General features: G+C 33.2%; 1 protein-coding gene across 1 annotated transcript; it reads right to left on the bottom strand.

Annotated features, from left to right (window-relative positions):
* Positions 1–552: 552 nt before the first annotated feature.
* On the bottom strand, positions 553–18,519 carry DCAF17 (DDB1 and CUL4 associated factor 17; the record flags this gene model as incomplete). The annotated part of the gene is made up of 8 exons (XM_084231814.1): positions 553–681; positions 7,643–7,747; positions 9,860–9,949; positions 10,646–10,724; positions 11,732–11,868; positions 14,253–14,343; positions 17,915–18,018; positions 18,394–18,519. The coding sequence occupies 8 exons, from the start codon at positions 18,517–18,519 to the stop codon at positions 553–555; spliced, it is 861 nt and encodes a 286-aa protein (XP_084087940.1).
* Between the last annotated feature and the right edge of the window lie 349 nt (positions 18,520–18,868).

The following is an 18,868-nucleotide window of genomic DNA, read 5'->3' as shown; positions in this document are numbered from 1 at the left end:
TGAAAAATTAATTCTAGAGTTACAAACTTCTATTACTTTATCATGTACCATTTCTCCCTATTCTGCCATAATAAACAAGAATATCCTTAAAAATTTAGAGTGCTTCCATACAGTTTCCATTAGTAAACCATAACCATCAGAGTTCTGTCTGGCTCTGCTCCAGAAAGCAAATAGCAACAAAGCATGATGAACCAAAATCAACAAGACATTCCCAGAAATTTCAGAGGCAGTCTTCATCCATCAAGTAGTCCCATTAGAGAGCTTTAGAAACATTTTGCATGGGACCCCTTACTGGGATTTTGTTAAGGGAAAAAAAAAACTAAATCTTTGGTGCCCTAAGAATTTTCAAAGTTTGAAGTTTTTAAATTCTGGGTAGTACAAATAAGTGTTTGCTTAATTCTCTGTATTCTCTTACACTGTACATCGTTCACAAATTATTAATACAAACAAAAAATTCTTAGGAAAGTAGACTTATTAGAAACTAATAAAGAATTTCTGATACAAATTTACTACCAAAAATTGATCACTCATGATTTACCAAGGAATTGTCTTTTAGGGCACAAATATGGAAAACTCCTTTGTGTTTCTTCTTATTAGGTGTGATGATGTAGTGCCAAGGATGGCCTCCAATCTGAAAAGCATTTTCCAGAGAAGACACCTCAAAGAGTAGTGGTGGCATGTCTGTTGAGATGAACAAAAGGAATTTATTAGCTTCTCTGTTCTGGTAGCTTTGGAACATTCACTAATTGAATTCAGTCTTTCTTTGTATGTATCATCTTTGAATTTCCATTAATGAAGTTACTATGTTCAAGAAAAGTAAGTTGGCAATGAAAAAAGTCGGTAGGAAACAAAGGAGTCAACTTCAGAGACACTGGTATTTAGGGTATGTATGACCTGAAGCTGGGTGGAGAGAAAAAGTGGGCTGAATGTGTTTATGATGGCAAGAAGTAGCAACATACACCCAAAAAAAGGAGTTGTCATTTACCACATATCTGCTATGTAAGACTCTGGATTAGATACAATTTCCAATTCTTATAAAAATTCTACAAGTTAACTAAGTCTATTAATTCTGTCAAATATGAAGAAGAGATTGCTCATATTCTAGCCCAGCAGGTTTTAGTTAGCAAACTTTGTAAGGGTACTCTTGCCGGAGATTTCTAGTGTAGAAGTGATATTAGACATAATGAATGTACTCATTTAGGACAGATTCTGTCACAGTGGAAACTTTATTAAAGGATAGCCTCTATTGTTAGTATTATCATTAGAAAAGTCAGTTTTCTAGTAGTGTAGATAAATTTAATAAGTTACTGTCTCTTGGATATTGACACAGTGGAAGTCTGCTGGTGCTTTTCAGTCTTCTTTGATGACAATTTTAGGAAGAATGCAATAGATTTACTTTAGAAAAATGCATTAAATGGGAAGGTACTACACTTTTAGAACATGGGAATTCCTTTTGGGCAGCCCTTGGGAAACATCACAAGGTCTGTTTGGGCAGGTGACTTATCTATACCCCCTTTGCTTACCCCTCTAACTTGGGTGTTTAATTTTTGGTTTCTGAGGTCACCACCATCACTTACAGAGATCATTCACTTCTGTTATATATATAGAAGTCCTCTTCATGAGGACAATTTACTAGAGCTATACTTAGGAGAAAAATCATGAAAAGTGGGCTCATAAACTTATGGTTTTGAGGGAAAAAAAAGAAAAGAATATTTAAATATATTTAAATTTCTTTTAAAAAATTTTTTAAAAATCTTGATTTTTAATAAAAAAACAAAAATTCCAACAGAAAAATTAGGGAAGGTAAATGATGAATTACAAACATCCTATATGGTAATATGGTAGCCCCCAAATGATGGTACATAAGGAAAAGAATTATAGAAAGAAAACATATAATTAGAGCTTGAATTTCAGATTAAAATTTAAATAAGTATGCTGTAGAGAATATAAAATAGGAATTCAAATCACACACAAACATAAATCAATGCAAAATGATGTATTTAAAAAGAAATACGTTTCCCAGCACTTGTTAAAAATGGCCCAAAATTAGCAGTAGGACTCTGATGCATCCCTGATAACCCCAAGAGCCCACATTTTTATCTCTAATATTATTTTCAATTAAAACAATCAAGTTCAAAGAAAAAAGCTGTTTGTATGTTCTTTGGTGAATAAATTTTAGGATAGGTTTAAATCATTCTGTTGTTGCTACAAAGAAAGGATGTTTACAAGGATATCAGGGTAGTGTTTAGAAGGGTAAGACAGAGGGCAAAGGGGCTCTCACTAGCTAGACCGTGAAAAGGAGCATTAAAAAGAAAATAATACAGGATCTTTGTAGGTATACTAATGCTGAGTCTGCTGAAGGTAAAACAATGATACTTCATTGGAAAGTTTTAACATAAAAGGTACACAATGATTGTTGTATTATTTATAAAAGAATGGCTATAATAGGATATGATTTTTTTCTGTGACAAAAATATAGATGCTTGTTATACTTATGTATTTCTTCTATTAAAAATGTTTAAAAATTTACATGTGTTGGATAAAAATACAACATATGCAACAGTATACAAAATACTTTTGGTATAAGAAATGAAGGATACACATACATATGCTTATTTTTATAAAAAGAAACAACAGAATGAATCTAGAAACTAAAAACAATGGTTTCCTTGGAGGTAGGGTGGATTAGGAGGGAAGTAACAGAATGAAAGGACTAAGCATGGAATTAAAAATTCTCAGAATATATCTTTTTATATAACTTTGACCTTTAAATATATACATTTCACAACTTAAAGAATAAAGTGAAATGAGATGGAGAAAACCAAAAGTTAAAAACAAACAAACTGAATTATACAAAATAGAATAAAATTATATAGAATTATATTATATAGAATGAAAACTTCATATAGAATGAAAACTTCAAATAATCTTTGAATATATTACTGTAATAGTACACTTTCTGGACTGTCCACTAAGGATATACAAGGAACTGAAGAGAAATCACAACCTTTTCTCCATACTTTTCAGCAATAACACTAATAGGGTAATTTTAAGACTATAGTATATACTATATATTACAGAATAAAGTCTCATTAAGAATCAAGAAGTTCAATGTAAGCCAAAAGACATACAAATATAAAAATCAAACAGTTAAATTTGGAAACATGGAACTGAATAAATTAATTTTAATTTTAATGTATTTTCCAGTTCAGTTCATAGAAAGGGCCTTACGGTAGAGAGATCTGATGGCAATGAATACAACTAGTTCTTGGTCTCCACTGTGGGTTGAACTGCATCCCTCAAAAAGAGATGTTGAAATCCTAACTCCAGTATCTGTATGACTTTCTTTGGAAATAGGGTCTTTCAGATTTATTAAGATGAGACTGCATTGGTAAGGGTGGGCCCTAAATCCAATGACTGGGGTCCTTATAAAAAGATAGATTTGAAGACACAGAGGGAAGGAGAACACATGAAGATAGAGGTAGATTGTGGTTATGTTGCCACAAGTCAAGGAATCACAATCCAGCTACAACCAGAAATAAGAGGAGGCAAGAAAGGATCCTTTTCTAGGGTCTTCAGAGGGAGATTGTTTCTGCCAATACTTCTAGCCTCCAAATCAGCGACAATAAATTTCTGTTGTCTAAAGGTACTAAGTTTGTGCTGCTACAGCAGCCCAGGAAACTAACACAATCAATAATGATGTTTCCTACTAAAATGACTCCTTGTTAGGTCTAAGACAAGGAAAGTAAAAGGTAAACCTGGACATGGGGTATATTATTCCAGAAAGAAAGGAAATTCTCCAAGACTACTGGAGCATGTCAAAATAGAGAGTTCACTGGCCAAATGTGGGACAATTGTAGCATGGATAAGAATAATGACTATATTATTCTGGACACATAAAAATCCGTGACTCTATGGTATTTATGTATGTATGCTTATCCTTTCATCAAAAAAGTTCAATACAAAAAAATTCTTATACTGTTACTAATAATGGAAAATAAAAAACCTGGTTAAATAAATTTATAGTTCATCCATAAAATGACGTAAAAGTCAAGGTCTTAAAAACCTATAAAAGCTGTGTGTGTATGCACACACAAACAGAACCATGGAACTTGGCAAAGGTAATATAAGCACCCATATTTAAAAAGTATCAGAAGATATATAATGCAAACTAAATCTTCCTTTCTTCTGTATTCTTTAGAGGTAACCTTCTAAATAGTTTCTGTGTGTCCTTCTAAATAGTCTAAGCAAATTTAAAGGCTCATATGTATATGAATATGAATACACAAATGAGGCTTTTTATAAACACAGTTTTACACTCCTGTTCTTCATTTAGTAATATATATTGGAAATTGATCTATGCAGGGCAAAAATAATTCTTCTCTTTTTAACAAATAAATTTATTATACTGTCAAACAATGAAGTAATAATAGTGTCACCTATCAATGTACACAGTTTCCAACCTAATAATTTACTTTCTCATTTTGTATACAAGTGAATATATCTGGGATAAATTCCTAAAAATGGAATTGTTCAAGGAGTATATGCATTTAAAATTTTGATACATATTGACAAACTGTCCTCTAGAAAGAGTTCCATTAATAAATGAAAGTACCTCTTCTATACTTCAAGCCTGTTGTCTGACTTTCTGACACTTGAGATTCTGAAAAGATGTATCATAATTTTCTTGATAATTTAATTTGCTTTTTTCTATCAGTACCACATTTGCCCTCTCCTAATTAAAAGTCATTTCTTTTCTCTTGAATAATATCCTCTTCATTTTTTTGTGTTGTCACTTTTTCTTACTAATTTTTAGAACTCTTTAAATATTATTCCTTAATAGCATGTTTTGCAACCACGTCCCCTGGATATTGATGTTTATTTTTTGAGTTCATTTTGGTTCATCTATTATTTATTTTGATGTATTGTGTGGAATAGGACTGCAGCTTTATTGCTGTAACATGACCATCTAATAAATACTCCAGATGGAAATTAATACGAATACTAACATTTAAAAGTAGGTGAAGCCACCCATTTATGGAACAAAATGAATCTCAAAAATAATAAGCTGAAAGAAACCAGACAGAAAAAATACACATCATCTGATTCCATTTATATGAAACTAGAAAATATAAAGAAAGCACATCATTGGTTGCCCAAGGCAAAGGATAGGGAGGGATTAGCTGAAAAGGGCACAGAGGAACATTCTGTAGTGAAGAGAACATTTTACTTGCAGTGGTGGTTACATGGGTGCATACATTTGGCAAAACTCAAACTGTACAATTAAAGTGGGTACTATTTTTTTATTTAAATATTTTATTTTATATAATTCTTACATCTTTTTTCATCTTTGCAAAATGTATACATTTTCATTTTGGTTATATTCCCCATAAAATTGCACCCCCCTTTATTTTGACTCTAGTCCTTCTTTTCTCCGCCCCTCCCTTGGGACTCGGTACTTTTTTAAAAAGCAATTATTTACACTGTAATTTTATTTTACTTTTAAATACATAAAAATATATACATTATAAGATTAGATTAAAAAACTCCCACAGTGATAAGTTAACTCATACATGAGGATTATAAGTATTCTAAATTTTCTCTATTTCATTTATTACTTAATTTTTCTATAGTGAAAATGAACTGTCTTGTAATTAGCAATATTTTAGACTTAAAATGAGTATTTTGTATAGACTAATGATTCTGAAAAACAAATGTGAAGAAATGAGTAAGATTTTACTCTCTACAGTCTGGGGAAAAAAGTCAAGGTTTCCAGAATAACATGCTATTTTTCTAAAATCATTGAGTTATACTGTTTTACAAAATAATTTTTACAAATCATAATTTCAAACATTGAAGTTGTGAAATGAGGGTCAGAGAGGTTATGTGATTTTCCCATCATCACACCAACACTTAGTAATGGAGTTTCACACTTACTAGCAGCAGAACAAGATTCTGATCCCAAATCCAGTCTACTTCCTACAAAGAGGGACCCAAACATAGCACAATCCCTCAGGCTCTATGTGTTTTGTTTTACTCACTTAGTCTTTGTATTTCAGCAAGAATAATGCTGCCATTCTGGCAAACTTTTCAAAATAACTCATTCTAGTAACCACTGTGGCCTGTAGTTTTAAAATTAATAATTCCTGCTAGTGTATTTGTATTGAACATAGGAATTTTGCTTGGATTCAGTTTTCAGAAAACTGCCTACTTCAGCTTAAGACATTTTAAAACTTAAATGACTGAAAAAATATTTTGAACTTCTTGGATAACTTAATTGGCTACATTGAACTCTTGGTAGCTTTTATAAATTTCTTACTAATAAAAAGAACATCTCTTCTGACAATTAAATCTTTTATTTCTATTTCCTGATTTGTTGATAATACCATGTTAAATAATAATGATAGAAAAAAATTCTTGTCTCATTCTGCTTTGTTAGAAAAACCTTTGGTGTTTCACCTAAAATATGGTTTATAGTTCGGAATAAAAGGAAATGTTCTGATCATGGTAAGAAATGACTCTTAATGAACAAAGAGTAAGGTAAACACATATTAGGAAGATAAACACATATTAGGAAAATAAAGCATATTTTCTTTGTTAATTTACTCATGTGATTTTTGTATCTATTTGCAAATATTAAACAATCTTTGTATTCCAGAGATGAACTCTCATCAGTCATGGTTTATTTTCTTAAATATACATCACTGAATTTGAGTAGTGGTTGATTTCCTTTTTATTAACCTTCTGAATCTGATAAGCCAATAAAGGTAAAACACTTTTGTTATATTTATAGAATTGTATATAATTTTCTTTTTTGTGCTTTGTCAGTCTTTAAGTATAGTGGGACGTTCTCTTTGTATTTAAGATTTGTCATTGTTCAGATGGCATAGGTAGTTATATTTTCCTTGCAAAATACTTTTCTTAGAAGTGGGTAAATTTCACAGAATTGTAAAATATTACATTATAAGAAAGCTAAGATGGTATCATTTGCTATAATTCATCATTTTGTATGTAAGGAAATCAAGAACAGGAAGGTAAAGTAATTTGTCAAAGGTCTCTGATCTCTGGTCAAGCAAGACCCAGTATCCCCAGGACAGTTTAGTAACTGACAGATTTTTATTGATACCTATTCAGTAGCAAGGAATATACTGTATAGGAATAAAATGAATTGAGTTTATAATTAAATTATGAAAAAACACTTATATTACTAAAATTAATAACTATTTATATGACCACTTATTTTTTTAATGTGAAAAAAATACCATATAGTAACCATACCTGTGATTTTAATATTACAAGGAATGCCAAAAGGAGCCTCTCCTACAGTTCCAGTAGTCCCACCCCATCTGCATGCACAACCTAAGTCAAGTTTCTGTTGCATGAACTAAAAACAAAACAAAACAGAACAAAAATGGTGGCTTTAGCACCTACTTATTTGCTGTCTGAAGAGAAAAAAAATCAAATTCACCATTTATCTTCCCACCCCCTCTATTTGAGGTTACTTTGTCTTTCTGAATTTGTAGTTTTGCAGAGTTGAAATCTACATAAATCCCTTACTCTAAAAGCATCTCATTAAAAAAAAATCATACCTCTGTCCACACGTCAAGTTAATTATAATATGGCAAATTTCCCTTTTTTCTACCTGTTCAGTGATGGCTTGGAAGCTATAGAGTCTGACCAGTCCTGAGCTGTACATCACAATCAGTATTCCATGAGACAAGGTAGCATCTGTAACGTTCCCGAAAATCTGAGGGGAAAGGTAGATATCACATGAGAAAAGACCAGAAGGCCAATTTTCTGAGTGTTCATAGTGGTTTGTGCATTTGCTTAATCGTAAAGTCACCACTATAACACTGCTGCCTAGTAGTATAACTTAATTATAATTTAGAAACTTGAAATTAAAGCAGTATGAGCAGTGAGGGGTAACCCACTGGCATCTTAGACTGGAACACTAGTGGAAATGTAGCACATACCCTTCAAAATGATGTAGTAGCATTCATTTGCTTCATCCATTTGTTTGATAGTTTTACCAGTTTCTTAATAACAAACATAGGCACACACTGAATCTATCTAGTTCTAAATAAATATTAATTCTACCATGAATATCTTGGTAGGGATCTAGTCTTTGTATTACAACATAATTTATTTATTTATTTATTTATTTATTACAACAATTTATAAAGAAATTTATTAGATCTAAGCAGCTGACTCAAGAATTTTATCATCACTTTGTTCTTTAAATCCTTAACACTGTTTGATTTTTTAAGTCATATAAAAACAAACATGTTAAAGACAGAAGCATTTAGCCTAGCTGAACTTGAATAAGATTTTGGCTCACTGTTCCCTTTCTGCTTCTGTTCTACACACTGAATTCTGTCAAGATTCTCCACAGAGCTCTGATAAAGAACTCGATTCTGTGCCTATTTTAATATTAAACACAAGCTAACACAGACAAATATTCATAGCAATGAAAGAACTAGAAATTAATTGAAAATCTGCTTTTATTTCTACTCAATACACATTATTTAGTGTAGATTTTCTCTTCCAGTAATTAGCTTAGAAGTACATTCTGAGTCTGGCCCCTGAGTCTTACTATACCTGCTAAGTGAAAGATATACTTTAATTACAAAAATCATAATCAAAACTAAATCCCTTACAAGATTATCTTGAACATTTAAGAATAAATAAAAACAATTTATGATTGTGCTAAGAGTTCATTTCTACTGCAGGCTGTAATAAGCATACACAATTACTTAATACACAAGCACAAAGAGAACAATTACATTCTTTTTGTCATCTCTTAAAAGGATAATTATGGTTTGCTTTCATCTTGACTAGCAGATGAGTTTTATTCACTGATTCTCATTTGGAGGACTTATGTAATGCATACTTATTTCAACAATGAGTGGTATAATAAAGTAGCCACTCTGTTTTAAAATTTGGTTTATACCTTAAAGTCAAATCTGGTTCAAATTTCATCTCCTCCATTTACTGTCCCTAGGATTTTGATAGCTGCTTAACCTCCTCCTTAAATACATTATGTGCTACAATGTTGCAAAATATTTAAACTGCCTGACACAAAACAATAAATATTATTATTCTTTAGTGGTAATGCAGTTTAGAATATTATGTTTATATAATTTAAAACTTTTAAATACATTCATCTTATTTGCTAGTTAGTATTAGTAGATTCTCAGTATCTGTCCTCTATAAGACTTTAGGTGCTTAATTAGGACTAGTAGAACAGTCCAATAAATATTTTCCCAGAATACATAACAACTTTAAAAAAAAAATTACTAACTCTTTTACTCAAAGGAAATTTGTCCTTTCTTTCTTCTCATATAACTGCCCCACAAATGAAGAAGACAGCAAACAAAAAAAAAAATCCAAAACTGAATGAGTTAGAAAATTTACATACTTAATTATAAGATTTGTTGATGTAGTATACAACAAGTTTTAAATCTATATCTTGTAATTAAAATGAGTCTTTTTTCTTGCAATTTTTCATCTTTTTTTTAAATGATTATTTTAACAAGGTTTGGACTATTCCTCTGAAAAAAAAAAAACAAAACCTTCCTCATTTCATAATCATATAAAATAGAGGTTTATTAACCACAGATATTCAACACTATTCATTTGAGAAGCATAATAGTAAGCAGAAAGATGAAGGGATAATTAGGCTTTCTTCCCATGTCAAATGTTTTCACGTATTTTGATAGGAAATAAACTAGATCAGCAAGCTTTTTACTATTAGGGGAACACTTCCAATCAAAACACCTAATATACAAATAATTAAATGACAATATTACATCTTATTGTCAAAAATTAACGTTCAATTAAATCAGAAGTGAGTTCTCACTTTTTTGTTGATCTCCAAAATCCCTATGAGTGAAAAAGGTAGAACACGGAATACTGCAAGGTAGAGCAAAACAGGCTGTTGAATGCCCACCTAAAGGGAAAGACCAAAGTTACAGGTAGCTCTCAAGAATATTTCAGAAACACTCTGTTTTCATGAATGAAAAACATCCATTTATCCATATTGCAAAGTTATTTTAAAGAGGAAGTCATACATGTTTAAAGTATGCCCACTAAACCATCAGCCCTTCAAATATACATATAAAAATTTATAAATGTATACATTTCTTCAGAGTATTTTTAAGCAACAAAACATTTTATTTACTATATAACAAAAACATTTTATATACTCACTAGCAAAACATATTTATATGCTGTACATTATAAACTGGTACATCTTACATTCAATATATTGTTAATAGTTTGTACTGCAAATTGGAATTTCTAATAATGTGAAACACGTACAATTATCATTTAAAAGTAGTGTTAGACTGATATACCTATATGAAATGAGAAAAAAATATTAATGATAAAAACTTGAGTGATTTCTCTGCTTGAAAAGAATAGCTCCCTTACTTTGAAGAACAATGTCCTGTCAACCTCTTTCCATTATGGAATGTAAAATAAACTGTTGTAGTTTCCTAGAGAGGCTTGAAGGGAATTTCTTAAATTTGTTGAAAACAAATTTATATTCAGAAAATATAGATCATTGGTTCTTTCATGGCATATGTGCATTCAAATTCCTACAGAAACAGATTCTTTATTTTATTGAATGTTTAAAGAGGTCTACCTGCAGTGCCAAAGCTGAGCCTTTGTTCTGAGCTGACTTGACTGCAATGACTTCTTGAGGAGTGTCCCAGCTCAAGTATCTTTTTAAAGAATAAAGAGATGTTTATTTATTTAGGTCAGTTTCCTTATATTTGAAAGAAAAAAAAAATAAGAGTGCTTTAGTTACTTAAATCATAAAAACAAAGGAATTTATTTAAATTTTTTTTTCTTTTTTAAATTAGATTTATTTATTTATTTATACAAGCACTGGGTACAGTTGGAAGCATGGGAGGGTGAGAGAATTCACCAGAGCCAGAGCGGGAAACAGAACAGGCAGACTGACGAAGTACACTGCTGAGGGGAGCAGCGGGCGGCAGGAGAGGTCTGCACGCCATGTGGGACCCTCCCCTGGCGGCCGGGGAGCAGCCAGGGATCGAACCGGCGCTGCAGAGGCTGTGGGCAGCTTTGCAACCCAGTGCTCAACCGCTGCGCCACCGGGGAGGCCCACAAAGGAATTTATTTTAAAAACAAATAGCTAAAAGAATTTCCTCTAGATCCCTATATGACTTATCCTTATAAAAATATATATAATTTTAATCCTTTGGAATTTTGATGACTAAAATTGTGTTTAATGATATTCAAAACTAAGAAAACAAAAATAACCATTCTTGCTTTAAAAGGGAAGTTACAAGAAGCAATCAAAATGTTACTTTCACATTTGCATGCACATATTCACTCCAAAAATTTCTAATTTATGAAACTAATAAAATAACAGTTCTTAGATTGTAGTAGGCAGGTAATTTAATTGAAACAGACTAGTCTTCAACAAAAATCTATAATAAAGTGCAGCCTACATATAAGACATATTTGTGGATGGGAATCACAGGAACTATTTTTTAAAGTTTATTGATTAGTTACTCAAGAAGGATACAAAGAAAATTATAAAGGGTGGCTATCTTCAGATCCTCAAATATAGTCATGAGGGGAGAAAAAGAGGAAATTGAGATCTGAGTATACAATAGGAAATGCTTTTTAAAAAGCTTGAAATTTCCTGGGCCACAAGTCTCAAAATTTTATAATAAACGGTTGAATAATGAAGCCTGAATACCTGAACTTGCAATATGAAGCAAGATATATTTTCTCAAGGATTTCTCCTGTTGTTGTTGATATACGAAGTAGCCAGTTATGAGCAGTCAGTGCTATGAGTGAGGATTTATAATCTGATGGACTGGGCAGCATTTCCCCCTAAAAAAATTGAGATGTATAAACAAAATTGCTTACCGAAAAAAAAAAAAGTTGACAAAAAACAAACAAAAGCCAAAATAAAAATTGTTTGGCCATGAACAATTTGTAGTAGTCGATATCCAAAGAAAAACAGCTTAAAGAAAGAGTTAAATTTAAGTAAACCAAATAAGAAATATTAAATGTGCAAACAGAATTAAGGCAAGGAAAGATAAGATTATGGGTAATTCTTTTCATCATTAGCTCATTAAGTGAATTTATTTATATAAAGCACTTAAACAGTATTTGAAATAATTTATTATTACTTATTATATATCATTAAGTAGTCAACAAATATGAGTCAAAAATTGAAACAAGCACAAAGCATTAATGTTAGTCCTGTGATAACAATGATAAAAATAACAGTTCTTAAAACCATGTTTAATCACTTAACAACTAAGAGTCATAGGCTGGAACAGACATTTTTTTATTCTGAGACCCAAGATTTACTTTTGGTAGAAGCGAAAAGGGCAAAAGGGAAAATTACCCATCACTCACCATAGCACTACTCTAACCCCTAATTAAAAGCTAAAATTCATAGTCAAAGCAGTCAGAGAACAGAAGGTGGACGTGGTCACTAATGACATGTTCCGCCAAAAGGGAGAGAATAGCTATTTGGGCGTACCTGCCACTGAAGAGCTACCACAAGGTGGAAGTCTCAGGCAGGAAGAGAAAGAGAAGTAAAAAGTTATACTTTGTTTTGTGGAATAAAAAGGAAGCTCTAAGAGGAAAATTTAGAGAAGGTGAAATGGATCCAGGGTTTTCTTAGGTTGGTAATAAACAGAAAAGAATGAAAACAGTTCTTTTGGGTTTTTTTGTATGATATTTTGTTGTTTGTGTATTTTTTTTTTTAAGATTTATTTATTTATACACACAAGAGCCGGGAGTACAGGCCAGAGTTATGGGGGCGGGGGCGGTGTAAAGAGAACCCACCAGAGACAGAGTGGGGAACAGAACAGGCAGATGGACTGAAATACACTACTTATACACTACCTATACAAGAACTGGGTATAGGCCAGAGGTGCAGGGGAGTGACAGGATTCACCAGAGACAGAGTGGGGAGCAGAACAGGAAGATTTGCTGAGGGGAGCAGCAGGCGAGACAGAGAGGTCTGCAGTGCCATGTGGGTTAGCTCTCTGGCTGAGGATTGAACTCATGCCGCAGTGGCTGGCGATAGCCTGATAGCACTGAGATTTTAACCCATCAGGGTTGGTTTGTTTTGGTTTTTTTTTTTTTACGCCATCAGGGAGGCCCTACACCTATAACTTTTACAAATTCATCTTACATCAATTTAAAAAAAGAGCTTTCTGATTTTTAAAAAAGAACCATCTATGAACCGAGATTAAGTGTCCAGGGAAAAAGCAGCAGCTCCAGGAAACTATAATTTTATGTAAAATCAAGTTTTCTTTTAAAAAGAATTTTAATAGTAAATTCTAAGTATAGCCTCTGATCCTTTAAACATTATTTCTGGTCACATATTATAAGCTCTATTTTTCCTAAAGAACAATGTTCCTACAAGAGTAGGAACATTTCCTAAGTGCATTTAGAACTCTGGTCCAATGTAGAATATTGATACCATTAAGACCACGAGACATATTTAAAAATATCTCAAGAAAGGAATTTCTATGATCAAAAGTTTGAGAAAATGGTTCAACAATCACCAAGCACATTAGTATTAAAAGTATTATTAGTCTTAAAGGCTCTGAGAAATAATTCTATAAAGGTGTTTAACCTTTGAATTCAGAGTATCACAAATTTGTCTACAATCCAATGCCTCCAACTCTTTACTAACTATACAATGTTTAACATCTTATAAAATCATTATTTTCCTGTGAAAGACACATACCCGGGCAATGCTGATTTGATGAAATAAGCTTATTCTATTATTTTAGTTTTTATTTTAATCTTCTGAATTTCCTAACAAGATTCTTAGAGAAAATTCTTCAGAATTCGCATTTAAAGAGTCATATAACACTAAATATTGCCCTATATAAGTATTTTATTGTTTCAGTATATAAGGTAGAATCATATCTTAAACCACTAAGAATAACTATAAACTAACATTGGTGCTTATAGAGTTTTTAATCAGTTCAAAACTTTTTTTAGTTTTCAAGATTTGCAAATGCTATAAACTTTAAAAAATATCTTTTACAATATATGTAAAAGGTTTTACAACAGAATTATTTCATGAGGAAAATGATAATTAAAAGATAGAATCTGTTCTTGACTTCTTTCATGATTCAGGAATTACTATGATATTTAAACTTTCTTCCCTTATATATTAACAATAACCAATTCTCTCTGGTTATAACTGCTTTGGAAACAAATGCTCTAAAAACAAATCTTACCACTGGGCATTCCCATAATAAAGCATCCTCAATTTTTTCTGACTTGGAACATTTTGGCATTTCATAAAGTTTTCTTGGCTGGGATGCAACACTGGGGCAAAAAAAAAAAAAAGATCATTCTTGATAACTGAATCAGTGTTTGCTCAGGCTTAAGTAATCTTTTTTATATTCAGAGACCTGGAATAACAAAACACAATTTGCTACTTTGCTTTCTTCTTCTCAACTAAATGTTTACACTTTTTTGTTCTCACAAAATCCACAATACACGTACATAGAAAAAAAAATCTGACAATAGGATAGAATTAAAGTAGATTATAATGTTATAAATCTAACAAAATAACCATTATTAACATTTGGTTTATTTCCCACTAGTTTTTCTTTATATAATACATACCTACCTGCAGATTATTTTCCCTAACTGAAGCATATCAAATTCTCTCTTTACCTTTGAAAATTCCCTATATATACACACACACACACACACACACATAGGGAATATATATATTTTATATATATAAAATATATGTATAATCTGTTGAATTTCAAGGCTTTCCTAAACTGTTATTCCAGTACTTTCAAACAAAAATTAGATAAGAGTCCCATTATTTCAGGGTGAAAATTAGCGGATAAAAAAGTTTTCTGTTTCTCCCAAATGTCTTTTCAGAAAGTCTGGACAAGTTTATACTGTTGCTATTATTGAATATTGCATTTTTGACGTGAAAAAGCCTCTTAACTTTAATTTACACTTCTTTGCTTACTACAGAGATGTGATCATATATGTTTCATTTTTTTTTAACTGATGAATTTTAAAATGAACAACTATTTAGAAAATAAACATTCAGGGTGACAATTTTATTCACCCTTGATGCTCTCTTACTGACTCAAAGGTTTAAACCAAACAGAATTTCACAGGCCATGAAAGCAACCTGTTATGTGATTCTAACCTCTGGGTAAAAAATACATCAATGGTATATTAAAGAACTTCCAAACTATTTACCATTAAATTATCAATCAATGCCATTTACTCTGATTAAAAAAAAATAATTAAAGCAGATACTTCTAAATTGGGAAAGTTAAGAAATAGAAATTAAGTGATATCAAATAATTATTGCTAGTTTTTCTAGGTTTAATAATGATATTATGATCATATAAGAAAACATCAATTTCCACTTGCAGTAAGTATGAGGAATTCTATAGGAGAGCATTCTCCAGGAAAACTGGTGAAAATTAAGAAAGGACAACTATTTAAAGTCTCTGAAAATGTTCCTGAGGGCATTTGGGAAATGAAGAAACATTTATTCAAGAAAATCTACTGTAGCTCACTAAGAATAGTGAGTGTGTGGTGATAGAACTAGAATCTGTTCTGTCTCTACCATTCTCAGCTCAGCAAGATGAAAACTCCACTCCAGACTGGTATGGTCAAGAGCACAGGGTGCCAACTAGCCCCAGCTTACAGAGAGCTAACTTCCAAGGAAGGGTAGGGTGACAGCATTTCTCACTCAGTCCTCATTTTCTTGTGGCTGGACTGAGTCCTGACTGATAGAAGTCAACAAGTGAGGTTCCCAACTTCTGAATACTTTCTACTCATGGGAGAAAGATTCTATCTTGAGGGTGGCATCCCTAAGAATACCTGAGCCCTGATTGCCCCATTCCCTTTCATTAAAATATGATCCAATGCTGAGAGAGGCAACATCTGAGGTTAATGTCTCTGTCCCAACCACAATTGCTCAGCTTTTAAAGTAGTGTAGTCACTCAGAGGCATGCCAGGCACCACCACCTTGGCACAAAGATTTTGCCTGAAAGTAGGCCATAAAGTACATAGTACCCAGACTTTTCTCGGTGGAAATGAGTTCATTTACACCAGAGCATGGAGAAGTTCTAGTCTCAGAGTACTCTCAAAACTTGTGGAGGTTGTGCTTAAAGGGCAAATGGGAAGAAACTGGTAGATTCACTGACCATGAGGGTAAACTGTAGGTTAGTTAATTTGCCACAGACAGTAAGAGAAAGACTGCTGGGAGGAACCCTCCTGAGGTCAAAACAAATCTCAAATACTACCTCAATACTACCTCAATCCCAACATCTAGTTTCTGGTCCAGTAAGAGCTTAGAAATCATCATTTCTGTTCTGACAACAAGAAAAAAGGCTGAAAAAGCTTAAAATCAACTCTTGTTAGATATATCAGAGAACTGAGTTGACAGGGCAAACTGCTGCCCCCCAAACTGTATATTCTAACTGTAGAAAATAAACACAAAGAGAATGTTGTTTATAGAATACTTCATCCAACAACATTCTTCTCAAGCTCACATTCACAGAGATAGACCGTAATCTGGGCCATGAAATACACCTTAATATTTAAAAGACTAGAAAAAACGCAAAATGTACTCTCAGACCACAATGGAATTAAATTAGCAGTCAATAACAGAAAAGGGGTTGGAAAATCCCAAAATATTTGGAGATTTAACAACATACTTATAGTTAACACATAGGTGCAATAAGTCTCAGAGAAATTTTAAATTATTTTGAATAAAATGAAAGGGAATATATAAATCAACATTTGTGGGCTGCAGCAAAAACAATGCTTAGAGAAAAATGTTTAACATTTAATGTATTTATTAGAAAAGGAGGGAAACTTTTAGGTTGGTGAACACATGGACATTCAGGGACAGAAGCAAGCTCAGAGAGCATGGAAGCTCTGTGTCCCATCCCACACACCTTGCCCTATGCAGCTCTTCTAGCTGGTTATTTTTTTTAATAATAAACTAGTAATCTACTAAAAAAAGTCACAAAGACCAGTAATACATGTGGTTCAATTTATATGAAATGCTCATAATAGGTGTCTCTATACAAAGTAGAGATAGAAATTAGCAGTTAACTGTTCAAGGCTGAGACTAGTGGAGGAATTGGGTAAAGGGTATAGCATTTCTCTTTGAGGTGATGAAAATTTTCTAAAATTAACTGCAGTGATGGCTGCCTATATGAACCATTGATGATTTGTCAAATTCATATTCAATGAATTAAAAATCATTGAATTGTGTACTTCAAACGGGTGAATTGTATGGTATGTGAATTATAACAAAACTTTAAAAGAAAAAAAGTTTGTTTTTTTTTTTTTAGAGATGCAAGCTTAAATATGGCATGATGTTTGAAATAGTCTTAAGTGGGTGTTTGTGTGTGTGTGGGGAGGATGACGAGTAAAGCAAATGTGCCAAATTCATGATAGACTTTGAATCTAAGTAATCAGTGTATGGGGATTCACTATGTCATTCACTACTTAAGGAAGTTAATTTTTTTCCTCTTAAAACAAGCAAGTACTTCCAGAACAAAATACAGAAATTCTTTTCTAAAGCAACATCTAAATATTGGATACTTGGTTCTCTTGACTCTGGTATCCTTTACGTAGAATAAAATTTTATATGGTACTCTGGACAATCTATCATTTTGCCTATATCATAGTTTTGCTTCAAACGGGTACTTAAAATATGAAACCTGCAGCTTTAGATTTAACAAGACTCAGAAATTACACGTATTTTAACATCTACTCTTCTTGTGAACCCATTTTCCCAATCTATCTCACTTAACTCTATTACAAGCAGTGGCTCTATAAAAATTGAGAAAATCAACAGCGAGGTGAATTACAGCAAAAATTATCACCAAAAAGATACCTGCTGACACAGCACCGATAATTGTCAAAATATATTCTTCCTCTCTCATAGGCTATAGGTGACTTGGAATGGGTAGTCCAAACATTCTTAAATTTAGTACTTTCCTGAAAAACACAAGGAATTTCAGTTTAACAAATAACTCATCAGCCTCTACTGTACACCATTTAAGTTGGATAGTTAAATGTACAATTTTCCAAGAAATTTCTACGTTATTTAAAAACAGTCTAATCTCACTCTCTTGCTCACATGTGGTTTAAGTGGGGTGATCAACTTCTAGAAAGACAGTTTGCTAAAACTAAAAGCATCTGGCGGTTCTACTAATATCCATCTACAATATCTCAGTTTCAAAGGAAGGATTCACCCCCCACCCCCACCCCGTGAGACCTTAACAGGGGGCTCGATCGCAGAAAAACTGCACCCCAGCAGCAAGCTGGACCGTCAGGCACCTCGCTGCCCTTCGCCTCGCGCCTGGCGGTCACCTGGCAGACCAGAGCCCGCAGGATGCCCAGGTTCGTCCTCTGCACCACGCCTGCGTCGCGCGTGAAGAAGCCCTGTGCCCGGCGACTCAGCTGGTGGCACACGTTGGGCTTCCGGCTTGGGCCCATGGAGCTGCTGGCCCGGTGCCGGGTTGGCTTTGCCGAAGAGGGGCGCGCCCCTCACTCCAGCGCGGGACAACGGCCGCTCTCTTGGAACCTCTAGAAAAAAATAACACGGGGAGCAGAAAGGAGGGCGCACGGCTCGGGGTGAGAGGGCAGAGCCGGCGCCGCGTAAGAGCGGAGAAGGAAGGAAAACACAGCCCGTGCCTCGACCTGCCCCCCTCAAAAGCTCTCTGGCTTTGGACCCTGATGCGCAACAGAGTGACGCCCCCGTACGGCGCGGCCTGCCAGAGCCTCTCCCTCACCGGGAAATGTAGTTCCCAGTGCCCTCTAAGGGAAGTGGGCTTGTTGCCAGACT

This window comes from Talpa europaea, assembly GCF_964194135.1.
Source record: "Talpa europaea genome assembly, chromosome: 1".
NCBI classification, from domain to species: Eukaryota; Metazoa; Chordata; class Mammalia; order Eulipotyphla; family Talpidae; genus Talpa; species Talpa europaea.
The sequence above is the reverse complement of the archived record's forward strand: the minus strand, read 5'-3'. Positions and strand labels throughout refer to the sequence as shown.